General features: G+C 47.0%; 2 protein-coding genes across 2 annotated transcripts; one reads left to right on the forward strand and one right to left on the reverse strand.

Annotated features, from left to right (window-relative positions):
• Positions 1-812: 812 nt before the first annotated feature.
• LOC144103715 (uncharacterized) lies at positions 813-16627 on the reverse strand. Its single transcript, XM_077636373.1, has 9 exons — positions 16237-16627; positions 14149-14450; positions 12483-12673; positions 11088-11340; positions 10827-10848; positions 8613-9134; positions 5975-6249; positions 2723-2901; positions 813-1647 (listed from the first exon to the last, which is right to left on the reverse strand). Exons 1-9 carry the CDS (start codon positions 16534-16536, stop codon positions 1337-1339), a joined length of 2355 nt encoding a protein of 784 aa, XP_077492499.1. The 5' UTR covers positions 16537-16627; the 3' UTR covers positions 813-1336.
• Positions 16628-17396: 769 nt separating this feature from the next.
• LOC144105604 (uncharacterized) lies at positions 17397-23836 on the forward strand. The gene is made up of 4 exons (XM_077638726.1): positions 17397-17804; positions 18714-19009; positions 20519-20691; positions 22858-23836. Exons 1-4 carry the CDS (start codon positions 17493-17495, stop codon positions 23181-23183), a joined length of 1107 nt encoding a protein of 368 aa, XP_077494852.1. The 5' UTR covers positions 17397-17492; the 3' UTR covers positions 23184-23836.
• The last annotated feature ends 487 nt before the right edge of the window (positions 23837-24323 follow it).

Below are 24323 nucleotides of genomic sequence, written 5' to 3' on the forward strand. Positions count from 1 at the left end.
GGAGCCCTCTACTACGGCACCTCTTTCTTCCTTTCTTCTTTCACTTCCTCATTTATCCCTTCCCTTACGGCGCGGTTCAGGTATCCAACGATATATGAGACAGATACTGCGCCATTTCCTTTCCCTAAAACCAATTATTATTATTATTATTATTAACAGTTTATAAGCTTTTCCCGAAAACACTGTTCCGAACGCTGTTCCCGAAATGCTTGTATCGTACGTATAGCGATGATACACTCATTGACGCTCACCTTATTGATACAAGCGACCGATGGTTAATAGCATACGTGTAGCAAGTGCAAGCTTGTGCAGATGTGTGATCGAGATAACTTTTTTTCTCAGATAGTGGCATGGCGATGAATACTCTGATGTAAGATACTTGAAGCTACAATTTAGTCTCTGTAAAGTGTATCACGTTACAGCTACACCATCCGCCAATTTCTTTGTGGCCTATCAAAACAGCTTCAGTAATAAGCCTTTTTACAGAAAAGCACTTCATGCTTTATTGAGCTTTTAAATAAAATTTTGTGGTCGCGCCGGACTTCGGTACTAAGCATGACCACGGGCTTCTATTATACGGTAGCATTATAACTCATCGAGCTTGATCAGGAAAAATGGTCCGATAATTCAGCCTCCACAAACTAACAACTCATGGGCAACTCACTGTCTTGTGTCACCTTCTTGAGAATACTTATTTGCGGTCACTGCCCGCTGAGAAGTTAATTTCTCACAGATTTGTGCAGAGCGCATAGAGGGTATGTGCTCTTACTATGGTGGACCGTGAAGTCCACTTGAAATCTATATTTCGGTACTGCCGGCAAATGCTTTAATCAACTCGGCGGCAGATCTTCAGCAGGATGCATGTCATCACATAATGCGTCTGCTGGTACAACACCACGGAATTTAATTACTTAGGCCTAACATCACCGCCGGTGTCTAATGAGAACACGGCTCAGCGACTTTCGTTTCAATGTTTCAGTGAAGCACGTGGTTTAAATTTGGGGACCGGACACCTGCACCTCCTGAGGGTATGACTTGTCTTTGAGGATTGCGAGCATCCTATTATCGGCGTCACGTATTGTCTATTTCTTCTCTCCTCCTCCCCACGGAACTTTTCCTACGCCTAATATATTTCTTGATCATTTTTTGTCCACGCAAAAAACACTTGTCGTCCAACCATGATAGGCATTTCCTACGCCATTTCCTCTTTTGGTGCCAGTGTGTCCTCCAGGCCTCTTCCGTCGGGGACCATGTCTCAGTTAGAAGAGGTGCCTGTTTTTCTCCATCTTGCACCAAAATTTATCGTCAGTCCATCCGCCCAGCGCCATTGACGTTTTCAGTTGAGGTACGTAACCGAGTCGAAGATTGAGAACATCCTCTTGCCCGCCAACTTGTTGTTCCGGTTGTTCAGCCTGTTGTTCAGATCGTTGATGTCATTCTGGCCTGTGGGGAAGGGTGGCTCCGGAGTGAGTGGCACCGGCGGTGTTATGGGCGGTCCTCCGAGCTGCAGGATTCCGGGAGAAGTGGGCGCCGGCGAGATGGAGCTACCGTTGCTCTCCGTGCCCGTGAGCGTCCTCAAGGAAGGTCTTGGCCTCGACCTCGTCGTCGAGCCACGGCCCCTCTTCGCGCATGGAGGACGCTTTGTACCTGCGTCAACGTGAAGCGCGAACGTTCAACTTGGAGCCAAACTTAGGCAATGAGAAATCAGGGTGCATTTATAGACATATGTTTTTTGTAGCTTGTTTAGAGCACACTCCCAGTACACCAAGTCGCAAGACCTCTACAGGGGCGGCCAAAGAGAGTTTCAGCGTTTGAAAGTTTCCCGCGATTTCCACAGAGAAGATATTTGCCCTTCTCGGGTTCATACTTAAGCGCATCAGCCGCATGTGGCAATTCACATCTATAAGCTGTTTATTAACTTTGGCTAGGTAAGCCATGACAAGAGGTTCATCACCGAAGCGGGCTTTGAAATATAACGGTCGGGATTGTATATCTGCCCAAGCGAAATCGCCCACTCCTAGCTGTTCCCCGTGAAGCACTTGAGCATAGGTAAAGCTTTCTTTGCCAAGATAAATCAGCGAGCCTTACTACTTCTCATGCCCCCAGGAAATTTATCATCACCAAGAGGAGGATAACAATAGGGCAGGTTAGTGTCACTCAGATTATCTCCACAGCCTTAGAAAGCTGTCGGCTGCAGCGCCACCGCTCCGCCTCCAGACAAATTTCACGGGGTACACAAACTGGTTACTTTTGGCAAAGGCGACAAATCCTAAATATAAAGAGCGCCTGAAATCCTACGCACATTCCTCTTGCTAAGAGGTGAACGCTAGAGCTTTACATGCAACATACAACAAAAACGCCAAAGCTTTCGGAAAGGAAGAAGTCCCGGTCTCCAAGTTTTATATGTAGAATATTCATGCTGTACAGGTTCTCTTCCAGAGGAGACATTAGGAAATAATTTTTCTCAACTTAGTTTTGTTCACGCAGTTTGTTTTTTAGAATAACAAATTACTCTTATGCTGCGAGCGAACATTCTGAGCATCGGAGGACGTCTCACCTGGCAAATTGTGGATTGGTGTTACTCATGGAGTCACTTCAAAACGCACTGTGTAAGGTCCTCGAAGCTTCATTTGACTACGACTGAAGGGAGACGCGGCCGCGACTAAACGCTGCATCCAGGTTGGCGATAATAACACTTCAAGAGGATCGAGTATTTTCTTGCCTGCGACGTGACTGGCACTGCGGCCGGCTCGTGAAATTCCTCGGCCCCTTCTCCCGCTTCCAGAGGGTCCAGGATTGATGCTGGGACCAGAAGTGACCCTAGACGTGGAGGCGCTTCCCCCCGTGCCTTCGAACGTCAGGTCTATCAAAAAGGAGTCATTGTCTTCAAATGGCCGGTACCTGTGACGAGAAAAAAAACAACTAAGCACACATAGGTAGGCATTAGACGCTTTTAGCATACCGGAGACGTACTGCCGGAAACGTATACCGGTTTACCTGACTCATCTCGCGCATGCGCAGTGGTATTGTTGGGATGAGGAGGAGCCACTGCGCGTGCGCAGACGGCGTCCGGTAAACCGGTATACGTCTTAGGTAGTACGTCTCCGGTATGCTAAAAACGTCTATTGTGTTGTATAGCATGGTATGCTACGGTATGGTATGGCATGGTAAAGCGACTCTGAGGGACGCCGTAGTGGAGGGCTCCGGATAATTTCGATGGTATGGTATGGTATGGCATGGTAAAGTGACTCTGAGGGACGCCTTAGTGGAGGGCTCTGGATAATTTCGATGGTATGGTATGGCATGGTAAAGCGACTCTGAGGGACGCCGTAGTGGAGGGCTCCGGATAATTTCGATGGTATGGTATGGCATGCTAAAGAGACTCTGAGGGATGCCGTAGTGGAGGGCTCCGGATAATTTCGATGGTAGTGCATGGTATGGTATGGTATGGTATAGTATGGGAGGTATAAAGTCCCGAAGCGACACATGGTATGGTATGGTATGGTATGGGAGGTATAAAGTCCCGAAGCGACACATGGGCTATGAGGGACGTAGTAGGGGAGGGCTCAGGAATAATTTCTACCGCCGAGAGCACCTCAGCGGGTGCCGACATCCATAGAACACGGCGGTCTTTTTATGATTCGCCTCTACAAAAATGTGGCCGTTGCGGCTGGGACTCGATCCCACGACCTTCGGCTGAGCAGCGTAACCCATAGCCATTAAGGCAAACCAGCACCTTGTAAAGAGAGACAAAGAAAGAGGGAAAGAAAGAAAGCAAGAAGGAAAAAAAATAAAATGACTGAGCAACAAAACAAGACAGAGAATAGTGCCATTACCACAAGAATTCTCGTCTAAGCAACAAAACGGGGGCCAAAGATGTCAGGAATTTTTATTATCGTAAAAGTGGCTGCCTTGAAAAACACTTCCTGAGGACACGCTTTCGTTGTTTGCAAACACAAATTGGTGCTGTCGCAAGAATTTATAGATTTACGCGAACGCTACACCATTCACTTTCAAGCCGTGAGACAAACTTCTGTTGCCCTTAAGGTAGCTGTCGCAACCATTTTCGGCATATTTGCACAAGCTCTGGTCCTTACAATTTACAACTTCACCTATCTTACGCGTTCTGTCCGAAAATACGAGAGCATTTTCTGCTGGAACAACTCGAGGAACTGTTCGCCCCGTTTTTCGCCTGAGTAAGCGTTTTTTAACGAAGTCTCTTCACTTTATAGTGCACGAGATGTGGAGCACTCTATATATGCAGCTCAGTAATAAACATGTTTGGAAGGTCCAATTCAAGATTCGTGTTATACTCAATACATATCACTAAGCCCCATACAAATAAATTTAAAGATGTATTCACCATGCCATGAGTCCGTGTTCAAGACAGTATTGCGGGCTTTCTTCCTTACCCTCTTTCTTTCGCAGACCAATAGAAGGAAAAAGGAGCCTTGCAAACATCCTGGTTTAAACGAGTACGGCATTAACGCACGGAGCTCCGAATGGCGTGCGGTATGGTGACCAATGTGACCTAAGTTACGCAAACGCACAAGCCATAAACGCACCAACGGAAACAGCAGTAGGGCACAGTGCTCTCGCATTCATAACACGTAAGCCGATTTATGTGCCCCCAGTAGTTTTTTTTTTCCCCCGAAGAAGTTGCTCCCAGCGTTTTGAGGGCGCATCTCCAAGGATTATACCTCACCACTTATATACTTTCATACATTCGCCGCTTATAACCCCACCCAGGGTGTCCTGTCTACAACTCGCAATGTACTGAGGCTGATATTTACCACTAGTTGTGGGTTTGCCCGGCGCTGAAGCCAACGAGAATTCGCCACCTGGTAGCAGCGGGTCTCTCGCCGGACAACCCATCCTCATAAATTGCTTGGACGCAGGGGCCACATCACCGCTCCCTCCTAGCCTTCATTAGATCGGTCTACCTTTTCTCCTTCGCTTTACGCCCACCCACTCTTTTCTTTGCCTTCTACGTTACTAACTCGCCTAGTGCCCTGAGGTAATAAAAAAAATTATCGATCACATCGGCTACCCGCATTGGAAGAATACGCAAGCGTTGACGCCTCCTCGACACTGGTCGCCTTTCAAATTTGGCGTCATGGTTGTTTTCTCGTTCACTTGATTGATTGGTTATCGATTAACTCTGATTATACCCTCGTTTCATCCCGACAACGATTTCAAGCTTTCAAATTTTCCGCCACGCTTCGTTCCGCCGACTCACTATATACCCGTCCAGTCTATTTACCCGTCCATTACCTTTTGCTTCTCATTAATTACCTAATTGCATCTAATTTATCATTCTTCTTTTCTATCCCCTGGTTATGTATCGATCACTTATCACTGGTCACGTGATTGCCCATTTCGAGTTTTCAAACTTGGCGCCATGCTTTGGCTCCGTCTACACTTCCGGTTTTTAAATTTGGCGCTGCGCTGTAGCTCCGCCTACTTCCGGCGTTTTCTAAATTCGCGGCACTTTTGTCTCTTACCCCGCCCACTTTTTAGACACTTTTGGCTTATATTATTTTATTATTCATCCGATTTGGAAATTTTTTTTCGGGCAGCATCATCACATCACCCTCTTTCGATTACAGCCACTCATTTGACGCTGCCTCTTCTGAGTTGCCCAGAACTGCTGCCGACACACTTTGCGGACAGTATCCCCGCCGACATAGCCTAGTAAAGCTTTCGCTTTAATAACGTTATCAAAAAAAGTTGGCAGTGGCATAGCTCGGCTCTGCCAGGATATGCGTAGCGAAAGCTAAGGCATAGCTTGGTTAGCCTTGGTTAATCTTGATTGCAAGTCCAGGTTAGTCTGGTTGTCTGGCTAGTTGTCACGTGGTTCGTCACGCGGTTGGTCACGTGACCAGTCACGTGGTTGGTCACGTGGTGCGGTGCGAGCACGGCGAAACTGCGAGTTCGTGGCCAATGTATAGATTTCGCTACACAAAAAAAATACCTCGGAGGACTAGCAGGGAAGATGAAGGGCCGTATCGGGTTGTAGATGAGGCTGCTGTCACGCCTCGGCAGGAGAGTCGGCAGCTTCCGACCCCCGCGCGCCGCAGTAGCAGAGCCCCTGCGGTCCCTGCCGTGGAACTTTCGCCTCTCGCGGACCAGCGCCCCGTGCAAGTGAACGTTCTCGTCCTGTAGAGTTCTCAGTTCGTTCCTCAGACTGAGCCTCTTGTCGCTGAGCGCGTCGGCCACCGACTCCATCTGCGAGATCATCTTGCTCACCTGCGGCAGGGTCGCCAGGTTCGGTTTATGAATGAAGTCAGTTAATCAAGCGTTTGAATTTCAATTTCGGTTTATTTCTGTGCGCACTACATGAGTAGATGGAAGAAAAAGGTGTTTTTATACAGTTTGGCCAGCTCCGATCCTCTTCACAGATACCGGCCACGGGGGGCGGATTTCGATGGAGGCGAAATTCTAGACGCCTGTGTTCTCTGCGATGTCTGTGCATGTTAGAGAACCCCAAGTGGTCCAAATTTCCGGAGCCCTCCGCTACAACGCCCCCATAGCTTGAGTCGCTTTGGGTCGTTAAACCCCCATAAAACCAAAACCAATCCATCCCCTTTACAAGAGCATGGCATCGGCACATATTTTATACAAGGAATAAGCCCTCTTGCACTATAATTAAAGAAAAACAAAAAGGTCACAACCAATCAGACGTGCATTCAGTAACACGCACATCAGTATATTATCGACAGAGCACGAACAAATAAAAAATAGGTTTACAAAACTAACTGCTTTATTTACCTTATGATAAATTTTCAATGTTAATTCCACCTTCCCCGAAAAAATTTAGCCTTTGAGGCACTGTTGTAGAAAACAGTTTCGTATCATTATTAGCCTGTAAACAGAGCGTAAACCAGAAATCAGGATTCCGCGTTTGATAAAAATGACTATTTGCTCTAGAATATGCAAAGTTTTATAGTTAGTTTCTTGCTGCAGAATGACCTACAGATATGGAGAAAACATTTTCTTTTCAGGAGCTTTTTTTCTTTTCATAAGAATGTTGTCCTAGCTGTTCAGAGACTGGGTTATACGATCAGATGATACGCTTCAAATGTATCTGTGAAATAAAAGTAATTTTCTGTGTTCACTTAATCTTCTTAATTAATGTTTTTATTTGGTATGGAAATCAAATAACCTGCATACGATTCAAAAATTGACCGAAATCTTACTTTACAGTACGTGGCGTCAGTAAGAAAATAAATCAAATATAAGAGACGTGTCAAGTAAGCCTCGCTCAAAGAACAAGAGCAAAACTTGGGAGGAGGCTGGAGAGCTCAAACGGTAGCCATTAGAAGGAATATACTGTGGGCACCTCAGCACAAGTACAGGTGAGGACAGAAATTAAACAAGCACAGTATGGCTATGTATCTACGCATAGGCGTTGCTGAATGGAAAATCGGGAGGTGCGGATTGTGCAGGCTTCTTCTGAATACTGTTTCGGATTCTCTTGGGCAAAAAATTACGTGATGATTTCAACTAAGGCAAGAATGACTGCACCTATGACAGAATATCGTGCTCCGTTTAATTATGTCTGCCCAGGCAATATGCACTTTGCTCTGCCTTGTGCGCAATCCTTTCGGCTTTCGTCGTCGAACAACTCGCTCAAGCTAATTGCAGAGTACGATTTGTAGGGTGAAAAAAAAGAAGAAAGAAGCTACTTACCGTTGACTACGACATAGCCCATCAACGCAGCATGTACACCAAAGTACCACATATAACTAATATTAAATTTTTTAGGGCAAATAGTTGGATTACATATCCGTCACCAGCGCCCGGAAAAACTGTGTCGAAAACACATTCCCTCGCGTGGAAATAATTATCAGCCTCGCTTGAGCCCAGTTGTAGTCTCGCATGTAGCCGCTTCCGTTATCACACTCTGCACTGTTGAGAATGACCGCAGCTCTTAGTGGACCCAGATGTCCCATAGGAAGCACACATACCCAACAATTCTGGACAAAAGCATTTTTGAGCCGAAAACCGTTTATGAACAATTTTTTTTTCACAACATGTAAGATTTCACGATAACAATTAATATATCTACAGATCATCCGACGGCAGTCTTGCCTTTTGTTGTCTATAAACGTTTTTGCTATATACAAAAGCGTTGCCCATTAGTTTTTTTTATGGCAGGCTTAACTGTTCGCTGCGGTCGATGGAAACACTTTAAAAGAAAGATTTTGCTGCATATGAGAAGAATGGACCATTACCTTCAGTATTTTCATAACAGTATCTTACAATTTTCTAATTTTTTTATTTTTTGTCCGAGAATGCTGGACATGCCTAATCGCAGTGAACGTTCTTGCATACGCTTTGGTACCAACGAGGTGTCACGTTGATGAGCCGCCTTGACAATGAGCAATAACATCTGGAACAAGCACTTACCTGCAGTAGCAGAATGGACCATTACCTTCAATATTTCCATAAGGGTATCTTACAAGTTTCTAATTTTCTTATTTTTTGTCCGAGAATGCTGGACGTGCCTAATCGCGGTGAACGTTCTTGCATACACTTTGGTACCAACGAGGTGTCACGTTGATGAGCCGCCTTGACAATGAGCAATAACATCTGGGACAAGAACTTACCTGCAGTAGCGCTTTCTTTAGCTGCGGATAATCCTCGGGCGGCACTGTGTCCAGCGTGTCCTCGACGGCCACAAGGTGATCCCTGAGCACGGACGCATGCTCCTGGAAAGCTGCCAACGAACTGCTAGTCCCAGCCACCATCGGGGGCTGGCGGCTGGTGCTGGGACCGGCCTTCGTGGCACTCGCTATCGAGCTCAGCGCCGGAGTCCGAAGAAGGACAGGCGTCTTAGGCGGCGGCGGTGATTTTGTAGGCGCTGGCGGCTCAGCCGCACTTGGCGACAGCGCACAGGCGCTCATTGTCCCTGGGGTGGAGTTCAAGTCATCGCAGGCAGAATTTTCTTTCACAGCCCCAATGCGACCCTTCTTCTTCTTCTCCGCATCCTTGCGGCGCCTGTTCCAATAAGCACGTTGTTGCACTTGAGGGAAGAAGTGACAAGGCTCTGTGGTATCCATGCTAGCAGCGCACAAAGGACGAGGCACAAGAACAAGAAGTACGACACGACGAGGCGCTGAACTATCAACTTATCAACGGACCATCAGCTATCAAGGGACAAGTATCAAATACTGATCCGCTTCGTCTTTGAAAGTAATAGTTGATAGTTCAGCGCCTTGTCCCGTCGTGCTTCTTGTTCTTGTGCCTCGTCCTTTGTGCGTTGCTAGCATGGATCCTAACTAACTAGCCCAACAACAAGTATTGCTCTGTTGTAGATGTGGTTTTGGTTCTTGTTTCAGTTCAGTGGATTGTCTTGTCTTGTCTTTGTGCTTGTGTGATTTGTAATCAGCTTATATAAGTGACATGTGACTAAAAAGTCGGTGTCCTTCTCAAATAACGAGGCCTTTGGTCTATCTCTCAACCAGTGAGCCTCGTCTATGTTTCTTCGGGGCCTTCCCCCCGGCCACAAGCTTGACTCAGTATAGGTAGAGTCACTAAATAAAGTCTTTATTTAGTGACTTTAAGTATAGGGACGGGCCAGGAATGCGCAGGTGAAAAAAAGCACGTTCAAAAAAGGTAGCTGAGGATAGAGGAAGCAAACTAAATGTTGTCAATGAGATTGGCGACTCACTGATGCTAGATGTTCTTGCTGTTGTGGCCTTTCTCCTAGTATTCAAGTTGTATTTTCTTTCTTGAGAGCGCACTCAGTACGACACAAAATACCAAATGGTTATTGTTTTATGGGCGTGAAAACTTTTTGTGCTCAGTGTCAAAGTATAATCCAGGGTTCGACACAACACCGCCTGGTGAGAGACGAAGGTTGAAGAAGTTGTAAACGGACAATAAGAAAACATTTAAAGACTGATGGAAAGAACAACGTTTCACCAATGGGCAGACTCTATCCAACGCCGTTCGAACTATATGGGCGCGGATTGTGTACATAATCATTCGGTCTGCACTAAACAATTGCCAATCCACCGCCATATGTACCATTTCAACTGCGGTAACAACATGAATGGCCGCTAGATGGACGCCAATAGTTTATGCACAGGTATAATTGCGCAGTGGGCAGGTGTAGATTTTCGGAATGGTCTCACGCGTCCAGTTAACAGCATGGTTCATGTTTCGTATGTGGAGGGATACTTGAGTGTACTGAGTACGTGCACTGAAAATCGTTGCATGTAATGGAAGGTAGATTCACTCCCTAGACCAAACAAAAAGCATGCTCTTTAGAGCAGGGCACGTGGTACCCTTATATTCACTGCATCTAATTCAATTTACAACGCACAAGCTCGCTTAACTCTTTTTTTGACGAGCTAGTTTGTTCATGTTCATGAAAAATAACTGTATTCGTTCCCTTGCGGCATTCAAATTTATTTTCATTGGTCGTTCCACCGATTATTGAAAAAAAGTATTACAAGCGTCTGACTGCACTATTTTCCGCCCCAATTTTCCGCGCTTGGTAATAGCAATTCGGAATAGTGCACAACAGTGTCGCTTCTGTTGAACGAAACGGGATACCAGACACGCGGTTCCAAATTGCCACAGCGCGGCATCAAGATATATCTAAAACCGTTAAGCATTCGTATTTTTATAATCGCAGTCCCTTATAAGGGCATTGTTTCTAATTAATTTCATAAACAAACGAAGGAAATTAATTCTATAACAGAGGCACGGGTGTACAAAAAGCACGGCATGGAAAACATTGTCGGTGCGGTCCAAGGCCATTCTTCCGGTCAGACTTCAGGTCAGTCCATGCAGGCAGGATATCAGCTTCTCACAGTACAAAGCGTGGCTTCAACACTGATGACACAGTATAAGCTCCACAGCAGCCTTGCTGACAACCGTACGAGTCTCCCTTGCCGTAGGGAAGTTGACGTCAGAGCTTATGGCACAACAAATTTCTTGAAGCGCGTTAAATATTACACTGTTAAGGTATTTAGGGGCAAAAATCGTCCTCCAGAATCACGGCGACGCTGGGCTCAGGCTCCGGTTTAGTATCCCGGGCACCTTTTGTTTCCCAGCAGACCTGTTTCGGTCGCTAAGCCTGCTCATCGGTTTGACGTTCACGCGTTTGGTCGTTCGGCTCCGTTGAGGACCTCGGCTCGAGCGGTGCAGACGTCACAGGAGACGTCGTGACCTGTGGGGAGCTCGACAGTGCGGTCCCCGATGCCACGTCGACTACGGACCTCAAGCTGAAGTTGCTGGCGTTACCGACGGACATTCTCGCAGGTCTTGGCCTGCATCTTCCACTGGGACCACGGCCTCTTCTCAAAGCGATAGACCGCCTGAGTCCTGCAAGGAGTACAATCCAAGGAAGCATATCAGGAGGGTGGTATACACCGATATTGTCGAGAAGCGGTGAAAGCAGACAGGAAGGCATTGAAAGGCTTACAAGAGAAACTTTATTTTGGGGCTGGCTGGAGCCCACGAACAACTGAACAGCTCAGCGTTGGCGATAGCAACAAGTGTGGGCGTGATGGTCATCAAAGAACGGTTTACCGCCGCTCTCGGCTGCTGCTCAGTTTAAAGCTGATGAAGTATCGCAATAAGGCGCGTTAAGCACCTGCTATGAAATCGAGCAACGAAGAACCACTTTTTGCGTGGTTACAAATATTCCAGATAAATCTCGTAGCATCTCTTGTCATAAATAAATTCACGTGTCGCTGGTTTTGAGCATAAACAAACAAGCAATACAAAGTTTGCGGTAACTCTCTTTGACTATACTGCCTAAGCGCTTTGCATGACTGGCCTTTAGAGCGACCACTGCAAATATTGAAAGCCGACGCTCATTCAAGGTGGGACATCTCAATTCCCAAATATATTTTTATATATCGCTCCTGAACAGTTTAGTTGAATTTGGGCATTAAGTGCATAACCCTTGCATAATTGCTACAGGACACACGAGGGCACATAGGACAACACTTCGCTGGATTCCCATATATTCATATATTCTGTTCCATTTACAATATTCGCTAGAATTCCAAATATCCCAAAATTCTCACATACGGATTCGGTCACTCCCATTCTCACCAAATGTTTTCAACTTCTCTAAGCAACACTTGCAAGCATTTCACTATGGTTAGGGTATAAAGAACAGCAAAGGCAACTTTACAGCGACCTTCATAACTCACCATTTTAGCTTTGCCTCGCCCTTTACTGCTACCATGCCCTCCTTGATAACACGACTACAGATGACATAGCATCAACGACGCCACTCTTTCCCACAGGACACTTGTGGGACAATGCTTGATAACAGTACAGGATAACAGCTCCAATGCCGTTTTATAACTGGATGACAATATCAGTGTCCAGAACGGGACTAAGGAAGTTTTTGTTTGCGGTTCACAACGACGATTAAATTTCATATAAATACTTGGCATATCTCATGTATATGTAACGCTGAGCAAAGAATTAAATGAACTTATGATGGTTACCCATTGTCGTAGTCGCCATATTGCTGCCACATCGTCGGCCGCGCGAAGTCCCGCGACCCCTCCTCGGACACCCGGAGAGACCAGAGCCACTGCCCGCTGTGGCGACCCCTCGGGACGTAGACGTGCCGGTGGTGACATTATCCGAAGTCAAGTCTACTAAAGAGGGGTCAGTATCACTCAATGGCTGGTACCTGTGAAGTGTGGAATAGAAAGAAAACACAGGCTACATCATCGGTATGTCCTGACAAAGATGGCCCCAACACAGTCACTAAACCCTTACACAAAATTTCTTTAGACAATCTACGGACTGTCCATAGGCTTCTGTCTATAAAGTCTATAGACTCTCTATCGACAAACACTAGAGAACAGTCTGTAGGGAATACAAATCCTATAGAAAGTCTATAGACAATGTATAGGTTTAAGGCCATACACATTAAGTAGAATTTTGTTTAAAGAAAGTCTATAGACTATGAATAGACAAAAAGAAATATCTATAGGAAGGCAACAGTGTCTATAAGAAGTCTATAGAAAGTCTATAGACCATTTTTGTAAGGGAAGACGACTTTTAACTGTCCAAAACTTATTTCCAGCCGACAGAAGCCAATTAGAACTACTAACCTATTCCTATCTGTTCCAGTTGTGTTTGGCCAGCTCTTATTGGTACTTTTTTTTACTTAACACTAATGTGGCTCATGGAAACTATGCATGTAACTAAGAATTTAGGATGGGTATTAAGAGACCAAAGAGGACCAATATACCCGCTGAGCAAAACATTATGCTACCCAGATAGGCCGAAGTCGTAAAAGACACGTGGACTTGGACTTGGGGACTCTGTCGTCATGCTGGAACGGAGTCGCAGTAATGCACCACCCATGGAAGCAGTGGTGAATTCCGATGCAACCATCTCATTTCGTTCATTTAACCATCGCAGAAAATTTCAAATGTCGGACACCTTACTCCTTTTAACGTCGACTTTCATTCGGGCCCGGCCCTTTAGTTTTAGATTAAAGATTCCCTGAATGCTAAATGACCTGCCTTTTGTTTTAATCGGGTTGGGTAGTGCAAGTTTGATCCTTCAATCTGTCGAGCATCGTGAACGAGATAATGCATTTTTTGACCTTCAAACCTTTTTTTCTTACTCTCAATTCAATCTAAGTGGTAGTATAGTTCGAATTTTGCCTGCATGTATAGCAGGCGTGTAATACTTTTACAGCGTGTCAACTCTTTTCCGCTTCACGTGTGTCACACTCTGCCACTGTAGAGAAATACAAAGACATCCGTTGCCGATACTGGCTGGAAAGGGTGTGCAGTTAACCCAAAGCTGCACTGGGTATTCCAGCTGTTGCTCCTCAAAATTCTACTGCTGATGAAAATTTATGCAAAAAGAACACACAACAACTCACATGAAAGTTACCACTCTGTAATGCAAGGTTTGCCGACAATTGTTTCCGGTACTAAATGCATTATTCTTTATTTTCTTATCTTCCGTCTCTGGTAGTGTGCGCGGGACGTCACTCTGCTTTCATTCGCGACGGCACTCTGTGACGTGACGTCAGAGCATTCTATCCAATAAGTGGCTGCGGTGATACGCCAACGCCGCGAAGCTGGGAAACGCGCCGTTAACAGCTGTCGCTGTAAAAACCTATCCGTGACCACAAACTCCTACCTGGTAAGAACCGGTGTCATCAAGAGTGGACGCGTCGGACCGAAGACGGCGCTGCTGTCGCGTCTAGGGGGAGGCGGGGGAGGAGGGGGAGGCAGTGGCAGCGGTGCTGCCTGTATTGCTTTTTCTCCTCGCAAGATGGGGCCGCCTTGGGTCTTGGCCTGAGCTTTGCGACGCTCTAGGACCAGCGCCCCCTGGAGATGCACGTTCTCGTCTTGCAGCGTGCGCAGTTCGTTCTTGAGGTTGAGCCGCCTTTCGCTGAGGGCGTCGACCACCGACTCCATCTGAGATATCATACCGCTGACCTGCGCAGTGAGCGGCGGGAACGGGTGAGAAAAGTATGTGAGCTTTACACGCGAATGCTGGCGCACTAACACCTGAAATAAGCGTCCAACTGCAAATTCTGGGTCATGGTGGCAAAGGCGAATGCCGCCGTATTCGGAATAAGTCCTAGTACTATTTCACGTATATGCAGCGGTTGAGAAAGTATGTAAGCTTTACACGGGAATGCTGGCGCACTAACACTGAAAATAAGCTTCCAACTGCAAATTCTGGGGTCTGGTGGCGAAGTCGAATGCCGCAGTATTCGGAATAAGTCTTAGTACTATTCCACGTATATCCAGCGGTTTAACATTGCGTCTGTCTCTTCCCTTGTCCTTCATGAGAGCTAAAAAAATGCCTTTCGAGACCAGTTACCAGCTAGCCCAATTATATGCGTTAACGGTTCAACGCAACGAGTTCTGACAGCGCCGAAGAAATGTCAGTCAGAGTAATTATTACGCATACCCCCCCCCCCCCCCCCCACCACCACCACCACCAAAAGAAAAAAAGTAACTAGGAGAGGTAAAATGAAATCCCTAATGCCACTTTTGAAGACAAGTGATTACAAATTAAAAACGATGATTAGACACACTGTAACATACTTTTTTCTATTAAAATTTGGTTTGTTCGCATTTAAATTGTTACTTCCGCGCTTCATTTGACGCCTAATAAAAAAAACCAACTTAAGGACGTGACGGATAGCGTCTGTATGTTTGCCTGCTAATTGTCATGCTCAGGACGAGTTAGCTTATTATCAACGCAATGGGTACTTGTAATTCGGCTTATTTGCTATCAACTTGTGTTTTCTATTTATGGCCACACTGGAGTGGAATATCTTGAAATTTAAGTAGATGACCTCTTTCGCTTTTTCGAAATTACGTACATAGCGCTGAGGTACGTCTTCAAGAACCAGCTGTTTCATTTTTTTTTAACTCTCTTCCCAACCATAATAACAGCGTTTCATTATCTAAAGCCGGTTGGAGGCGTTACGCGGACCTCTGCAATGTCTTATCACATGGTGTGTGATGGTCAGCGGAACACTGAATATTGAACCGTAAGGGGAAAGAAAAAATCTCCAGCTGCTTCGCGCTAACTTGATCCGAGAATGTGGCAGTGACAGATCTACGGCAGCGCCCACCTCCAATTTCCAAGGAAGTCCACTGCCTGGTGCACATGGCCCTAGAATTCGCCAACGTATCTTAACTGGCCAGCATGCGAACTTGGCATGGCTTTCATCTCATTGGCCGGAGGAGGAGGAGGAGGAAAAACTTTATTTATATTTGATATTAAAATGTGTTATTAGCGGTCGCGGGCTGTCTTCTTCATCTTTCGATGAGTTATTGCAGCCCGTCTTAACAGGGTTGGGGCCTCTGGTCCAGGGCTCCACTGAGGTATGCCGGCAGGTAGGCTCTCCGCACCAATCCGCGCTGGACGGCCGGAAGATTAGTGACGCAAATGAGGTTTCTGGTACACCATACTAGTACCACAACAGATGAAAGGCTACGATAACGACTGCACTTTAAACTCAGGAAAGCCTACCCAGCCAACAAACCCTACTTAATCCGAGATCGTAGCTATTCCCCTTTAAATTCAGATCACCAGCAACACCTCTCATAAACGTATTACATGCTATTCCTGACCCCCTCCAGAATTCTACCGTTGATTGCTCTCTACTGGGTGTGGCAAGCGCTGTTCTCATAGTTCCACGTTAACAACGAAATGTGCAACATACGCGAACAGTCCCGCAGTGTATCCGCAACGTGCACTCGCCTGGAGGAGTGCATTTTTGAGCTGCAGAAACTCCTCGGGTGGCACGGTGTCCAAGGAATCCTCCGTAGCCACGATCCCATCTCTCAGCAGCGATAAATGTTCCTGGAACTCCGCCAGCGAACTGTTTGACTTAGCCGCCGACTGGGGCCTCTGGGTGGAGCATGACGCTGGGGTTGTAGTAGCGTCCACAGCGATGCTTGTCGTCGAAGTCTCTGGAGGCGCTGACGACTGCGGCGCCTCCGGTGACGTGTCTGTCACCGTCACGACTGGTATGTCTCTAGCCTGCTCCGCGCCGCTCATATTCGTCAGAATTCGGCCCGCAGAGACAAATTTTGACGTCTTTGCTGTTGACCACGTGGTCTCACGAATTCTGCCCTGAACCGTCTTCTTCCCCTTCTTCTTTGTTCAATCATTCATCAGCCGTTCGAGTTCCTCGGGCTAACCACGATCGTTATTAGTTATCGTTATTCTTATTAGATCATGCGGGAAAACATTTAAAGCAGCTGTCCTTCGAGTTCTCCTGCGCTGTTCCACATGACTTCGAGCAACACGCGACACGCTTGGCGAACTTCACGTGAAGAAATACAGTCAGCAAAGAAGTTTCTAGTTCATGTACGTCTTAAACTTTTTTTGTTCAGTACGCCGAATTCAGGCGTATGGAAACGTGAAGACGTGCTTACAGTAAGGGGCTTCGTCACTGTATGCATTACGGACTTAAACGTGCTCTCTCAATACAATGAGTTTTGCAGCACGAAATACAGGCGCAATAAAATTGAAAAAGAGCCATGCGAAAACTCAATGCACGGGACAATTGTAGTCAATCGGTACTCGTACTTGCAGTGGACACGGTGGCATCGCAAAGCCTCACGGCCTGAAAGCTTCTCTCTCGGTAGCATCGAGAGGGAAGCTTTGAAGACATTCAAGCCGAACTGCCATCGCCATCATCATGGCGCTAGGTTTCGACTCAGGTCAGCCGACAGAGGGCGGAGCGACCGACAGCGAGGTGAATGAGCAAGAAGCCTTTTCCAAGGACAGGCCGGTCGAAACAACTAAAGGCCGCCTTGAAAATTGGGATAGGCTCAAGTGATGGGTGGTGGTGACGACACGGCGGCACAGACTCCGTCGTAGCGTCCCAAAAAGTTGGCTAGGATTTCAGTGTAAGGTCCGCCCGTTATAAAGGAATAAGCCCCAAGATCCAATCCAATCCAATCACGAGGATTTGAGGCAGAAGAGGTGCTGTTTGTAAGCTCGGCGCCATGAGCGGCTTAAAGCTGTCGCCAAGTGCATCTTGCTTGGCACCAATGGGAGCGTCGCCATTGCCGCTGCGTTCGCTGGCGCGTCTTCAGACCTTAGCGCCCAGCACCGCAGCAGACGCTTCCACGGCAGCAGACAAGCCCGTAGCGAGCGAGCAGCCGCAGATGAAGCCTGTAGCGAGAGCTCCCTTGGCTGCACTGGCTGCGTTCCAGGAACACATATCGGTGCTGAGGCAGAATCTCGTGGGCGCCGAGCAGACCCTGGACACAGTGCAGCCCGAAGGCTTCCAAGAGCTCAAGAAGGCTCTGCTTCAGGTGGGTGAACTTTGTTGAGGCACAGATTCGAGAGGGCGAGTCAGCTGGCTGTTTTATGACAGTGCCGCGTATTTGCTTTCAATGCCCGTCACATCGCTCACTTTGCCATGTGGCCTCTTTGTGCGCTTCTGTACGTTTACTACTCGCGGTGAGGCCCTACTTTGGGGAAGCATTTTTTCTTTGTTATTTCACGGTTCTTGTTTCACGTTATTCTGAACATCACGGCTCAGGCGATCCTTTCGTGCCCACTCCTACTAAAAGTCTAGCCAGAGAGCCGTCGTCAGTCATCATCATCAGCCTGACCACGCCCACTGCAGGGCGATAGTGGTACGTCATAACTCTAACAGAAGTTCCGCCTCAAGAGCAAGGGAAGAGAGGTGCCTCTCCTCACTCGCATAAAAATAGCGGAGGTGTTGGTCATACCAAACGTACAGCAAAATTATCATTTCTCTTTCTATGGCACCATGTCTCGATTGTCCCCTGAGCTTGTGCCATCTACTTTGCACAACGGCAACCACAAGCTTCGAAACACTCTGGTGAACGATGAAGGGAAAAGCCTCGGGGTGGGTGCTTGCCAGTGTTTCAACAAGAGGACTTGTCTCTCTTCGGCAAGCACCCTGAGGCATCTACCTGTCCTCTCTTGCCATGGACTTAAACCTCGAAAAACGGTTTTGCTTCCACTCCAGAGTGGTCTAGTCCTGGCACGAGTTCTGGCAACAACACTAAATTAACACTCTCGCGACTGCCACAGCCACGGTCGTCCCAGCGGCCCAGCAACCTTTAACAAAGATTCCACATCGCGTACTTCAGCATTATGGTTTGGTAGAGGCGCTTATGGTCACGGCTTATGTGTCGTATCTCATGGCCAAAGAGTTTTCTTCCCGTCATTCGTCGCTGGTGTCCTCGCAGGTGAGCAAGATGATCTCCCAGATGGAGTCTGTGGCCGATGCCCTCAAGGACAAGCGGCGAGACCTGAAGAATGAGCTTCGCACGCTGGAAGAGGAGAACGCGCTTCTACACGAGGCGGTGTTCCGCGAGCGCTGCAAGGCACTGACCAGGACCCGCAGCGGCGCTATTTTGCGTTTTGACCGCAAAGTAACTCCGCCCCCAGCGTCACGACCAGCTCCGCCACCGCCTAACTTGCGAGACAGCGGGGTTGCCTTCGGTTCTGTGCGCCAGCTTTTGTTCACACCAGCGATTACGAGGTAAACATAAGTTTAACTACTGTGGAGCCGAATGTTGGATAGCACTCGTAAGGCAAAGGCTGCAAACTTCATTGCACGCAAGCAAAAGCGAGCCTTGCTTTGCACGCTGTGTACGGTGCCCGGTCCGCGTTCATCTCGAGTTCTCGTCTGCGGTAAATTGCATCGTCGGCTTCAGATTCGTAATGGGCATGAGAGTAGGCACGCATTGACGTTGGTGTCGCCGCATGTTTGACGCGTCGTGGTGTGTTGAAGGCATATGTAAACCAGAGGTTCTCACTGAGCTCGTGAAGGACATCATCAACATTATAATCAGCCTACCTAGGTCCACTGCTCGACCAAGGCATCTGCAATATACCTCCAGTTAACCTTTTATTGTGCCAGCTGCGGCCGCCTTACCACCGCATGCTTCCTGATCTCATCTGCCCGCCTAATTCCTGAAGCGCCCTTATGCGCTTTCCTTCGCTTGTTATGCACTCATTTACCCTTAACGAACATCAGTTTTCTTTCTTTCCACTCACACATTCCGCCCTTGCCCATTTTTCCTGCTTGATTTTGGCTATATGAAATCAAAAAAGTGGTAGGGGGTTAATGTAGTTAAACCGAGTAGACGTACCAAAGCAGGTGGTTATTCTTCAATTGGAGGGGAAACTTAAGCTCCTCCTTTAGGGTATGACGCGATAGCTTTAGTGCGTTAATGGCCATATGTCCAGAATTGATCATTCTCTACTTAACATTTATAGATCTCGACCAGTCCTCATACCACTATACCAGCGCAGTGGCGCAGCGGTTAAGTGATGCGCCACGGCACTGGCATGTGGCTGTTTCTATCACAGCCACTGGTAGGGATAGTGCGACACATGTTGCTCTACCCGAGCAACCTCTCTCTCGAACAATCATTAATTTAACTGCCACCTGCCTACCTTTGGCTACAGCTGTCGCGACGCTCCTCCGAACTTATCCGAGCTTCCTACCACTGGCTGCAGCTTGCACGACGCTCCTCCAAACTTAACCGATCTTCCTCCCACCATTGGCTGCAGCTGACGCGACGCTCCACCGAACTTACCCGAGCTTACATAAGCTAACTCGCGCAAGCTCAGGTTAGTCAGGAGCACAAGAAAATACACGATGACAAGGTTCTTGCTCGGGGCTGGTACGTCTGGAGTAGTGCTTTCGCATTAATAACTCACGTTTGTTCCCTTAATCGCTATGCTTTCTTGCTGCCTTGATATTGACGCTACACGTATAATTTTCACTTGCATAGTTCGCAGTAGCGGATAACGTTTGTTTCTTGCAGCGTGAAGAGCACACAGTCGTTTATGGGTGACATCTTCACAGTAGAACACAATGCTCCTCAGATTCATGTATTGAGATGCTTTTACGAATATGTCTAACAGGAGGTACTGCTACTTGTACGTTAGTGCAACAATAAATCGCCGTTGTTTTCCTTACTGCCCATCCGTTCATGGACTGGCCACAAATGCGCGTAACATCCTGTTAAACGTGTTGCAGATATTGGGCAGCCAATGACAACAACCCTGGGATGGACATCGTCTTCGACGATGCTCCAAGAAGTTCCTCCGCATCTACGATTTCTCCGAACGTTGGCGCCAGTCCTGGGCCGCCCGCAAGCGCCAAGAGAGGCCGTGCAATCTGTATTCCCCTCGGCTCATGCAACGGCACAGGTCAGTTCACCTCTGATGTCCCGTGCAAACCTACGGCTGGACTCGGTATTGTTTTACAACCCCACGGCGGAGACTGAGTGGTTAGGGCGCTCGACTTCAGAGCCCCAAAACGCGAACTCGATCTCGATAGCGATGGCCGCGTTTCGATGAAAGCTGAGCGCAAGGCGCCCGTGTATTGCACGACGTCAATGCGCGTTAAAACATCCTTGGTGGTAGTTATTCTGAAGCCACCCGCTACGGCGTCCCTCACAGCCCTAGTCTCTTTGGGACCACAGTAAACCCCATATGTCATTACAGTCTGATTTTAAGACTGTAAGACACAGAACATGTTCATGTGGTCGGAGCGAGTCCACAGATGCCAATTACTGTAACCAAGGTTATAGAGTCCACTGCACAAGGCCTTCTGCCGTACCCAACATCAAACATATTTGAGTAACCCTCACTTCGCTAGTCTCTCCGTTATGCAGTCTACCTTCACACGCAGTTTTTCATTAAAGTGGGTATGTGGATGGGCTAAGCGGGAGGAAGAACACTCACGGAGTAAACTATCCGCATCGAGAGGTAACGGGTACGAGAAATAAGAAGAGCTTCAAATGGGCCTTGTTGGTTTGTAATCTTCGACATTGTTATTGCGCTACTCATGGTTTACAGAAACAAGAACGACATATACAGACAGGGCGCAAACTATCAACTGACTTTATTGCGTGGGAAATTCGTTTTATATGAACAGTTAAGATGAAAAAAGAAAGAACACAAAAACAAGTTGCTTCATGGAGATGAGTTGTCTAATCTTCTTCTGCTGACAGGCATATGCGTGGAGGATGCAGTCTTTTCACTTCCTTAAAACGATAATCTCTCGCTTCGTCAGCGCTACCGAAGGGTTGCTTACGCAACTGCCTTCCTTCTCAGACGTCATGCAAAATGCATGCCTGTCAGCAGAAGATCAGACAACTCATCTCCGTGAAGCTACTTGTTTTGGTGTCCCTTCTTTTTTCATCTTAACAGTTCATATAAAACGAATTTCCCACGCAATAAAGTCAGTTGCTAGTGAACCATGAGTAGCGCAATTACAATGTCGAAGACGAGAAATAAGTCTGAAAGATTGTTTTAATGCGAAAGCGCTATAGGCCTCGTATAACCTGGATAATGCCGATGTGTGCTGAAACCTTTGAAGTTAGTCACGTGATGCGGGAAATGGCGAGAAATAAACGAGACTTTGAATTGCGGTGGTCTTGGCCACGACCTCGAGAAATAAAACAAATACTGCCGCGACTGGGTTCCGTACAGGCGACGACGCTGATAGATCGGATTTACAGGCCACTGCACGAGAGCACCATGCTATCGCTGCAGCCAGTAACGCCTCGTGTTAAACTGCTACACACTCTCGCACTGTGCATCGAACGTCGTCGCCTTCGTCAACTTCCATCTGTGCGCAGGTCACGAAAGAAAAAGAATCTCCTTTTCAGGTACTTAGCATTCGTGTCCACCTGCAAAAACCTGCTTTGGCACAATATTTCTGCCTAGCAATGCTAAGCCGGCCGAAATTTTTTGCATTGTTCCGGTGACATATGATTTTGCATTCTACTACTTTCTAGTCAGATATCTTTCGCATAAAAATTGATTACGCTTTTTCCTGATTGATAAGAAACCAAAAATATTTCCCTCGTTATTCCTTATAAGGAGTAATGAGGTAAATATTTGAATATTATTCCTTATAAGGAATAATTAGGGAAATATTTGACAGTCATTGAAAATATAGTTTCAGTGAATGTCGGCTCAACTTTAATTGGTCTCGTTTTTTCTTGTATTTCATTGGTTACACTATGACCACTTTTTTCTGTAATGCTTGGGACATAACAGATATGCAGCTTAAATATGCAATTAAGCTCCACCCACATTCATGACCACCCCACGTTGTCGTCATTAAGAAATCCTCCGTTGCTAAAGCTCTTCTCGCGTCCCCTAAAAAAAAAACAGCTGGTAACAATACGAAATATAATCTCGAGAATGCTTATGCAGCTAACTTATTCGTAAGCGAAACACTGCATTCTTGATATCGATACAGCTAGGATTGGTTAGCGGAGTGGTAGATACAGCACCCTCTTAGAGACGAACCACATGAAATATACCGAAGTAATGGGTACTGTGTACGTAATACCGGCGCAGGTGTGAACCGGTTCTCGACCGCCAAGCGAGGGCGTGGCCTCGTTGTGAGGCCCCGACCCCGACCCGTCGTTCGCCCCCTCACCGCCAACGACAGCATTGCCAGCCTGACCTTCGGCCCTCCGCCTGCGCGGCCTGGATACCATCTGCTGCTGGGAGGCGCCGTTCCCGCACCTGCACCTGCACCTGCACCCTTCACACCAGAGTCGCTGGTCAACGCCGGTCAGAACGAGATAGAAGACCTCGCCAACAAGATGAGCAACCGCAACAACAGACTCGCTGGCCAGAAGGCGTTCTCCGTGGTGGAGTGGTTCCCGCCCCTGGACTAGCGGAGAAGAAACGGAGTTCTGGCTGGATTAGCGTAGCTGGATTGGCAGAACAGTATCCGGGATTAACGATAGGCCAAAACAGACTTTGTTGGCCGACGAATAATTCCATGGGAACGGAAGCAGGAGTTATGGGTGACTCTTATGCAAAACAAAAAGCCAAGAGGTCAATATTTATATCAGCATGTTCAACAACGAAGAAAAATGGAAAGCGCTATTTGGTCAACATGTCTGACAGAAATACTGAACATGGGATTCATCCGTCGACCGAGCAGACAGTGGTTGCTTGGGTATGCAGGTGGACTAGCCTGTCGGGAAAGAAATGGCACTTCGAGCCGACAAAGGCTGACTGCAATTTTAATCTGGACGCAAGTAATCATACCTGCTTCAGGCTGGATCGGGTGTCTATTCTTCGGCTGAGAAAGCTTTCGTAATTCAGGGGGCCGGCTCAAAACATTACCGACAATTCCTTGGCTCTCTCGCTAGCCCTACGTGTCTGAAATCAGGGACGAAAGACTGAGAGTCTTAAATTTGGTCAGCCATACAACGGAACTGCAAAAAAAGCAAGGAACCATAGGACGGTGTCAGTTTCCGGCAACACGTCCTAAAGTGTTGTGATGCATTTCCTTGCAAGTAATAAATTGTTTCATTTCTAACGCTCGAGAGAGAAAAGTAAACCATCAGTATGATGCTGCGTTATTGGTACCTTGTTCTTTCCACATCATCGTTTAACGTACACCTCAACTTCTTCGTCACTAAACTTTCTAACAAGGTCTTCATTGCATTTCCTCCAATGTCCCGGATGACCTCCTTGCATCACCTCGTCCTCTCTATCTTCGTCCATATATATGTCCATATATATATGTCCATATATATGTTCATATATATACCCAATGAGCTTTGTCCATTGCGTTCCACTCTCCAGTTTGCATATCGCGAGACAAGCGAAATCGATTTATGTTTCAGGCATCACTTACAGGGAAGTTTCGCTGATCAAAATAAGCTAATAGAAACCAGCCCCCTTCTTCCACAAACAGCTGAAAGTTTTGTGTACAATAGGAAATGGTAAGTTGAGAGTAGCAAGCTTTAAAGATTAAGCAAGAATTTCAACAAGGGACGCACACGATTTCCTCCCTTGTATCC

Source organism: Amblyomma americanum, chromosome 9 (genome assembly GCF_052857255.1).
Source record: "Amblyomma americanum isolate KBUSLIRL-KWMA chromosome 9, ASM5285725v1, whole genome shotgun sequence".
Taxonomy (NCBI): domain Eukaryota; kingdom Metazoa; phylum Arthropoda; class Arachnida; order Ixodida; family Ixodidae; genus Amblyomma; species Amblyomma americanum.

Bases quoted from the DNA above. Each gene is read 5' to 3' on its own strand.
- LOC144105604 (XM_077638726.1), top strand. From the start codon at position 17,493: ATGAGCGGCTTAAAGCTGTCGCCAAGTGCATCTTGCTTGGCACCAATG. The intron at 17,805-18,713 runs GTGGGTGAACTT...GTGTCCTCGCAG, and splicing joins TCAAGAAGGCTCTGCTTCAG to GTGAGCAAGATGATCTCCCA. The intron at 20,692-22,857 runs GTCAGTTCACCT...ATACCGGCGCAG, and splicing joins CGGCTCATGCAACGGCACAG to GTGTGAACCGGTTCTCGACC.
- LOC144103715 (XM_077636373.1), bottom strand. From the start codon at position 16,536: ATGAGCGGCGCGGAGCAGGCTAGAGACATACCAGTCGTGACGGTGACA. The intron at 6,250-8,612 runs GTAAGTTCTTGT...ACCCTGCCGCAG, and splicing joins TAAAGAAAGCGCTACTGCAG to GTGAGCAAGATGATCTCGCA. The intron at 1,648-2,722 runs GCAAGAAAATAC...ACGTTGACGCAG, and splicing joins CAGTGCCAGTCACGTCGCAG to GTACAAAGCGTCCTCCATGC.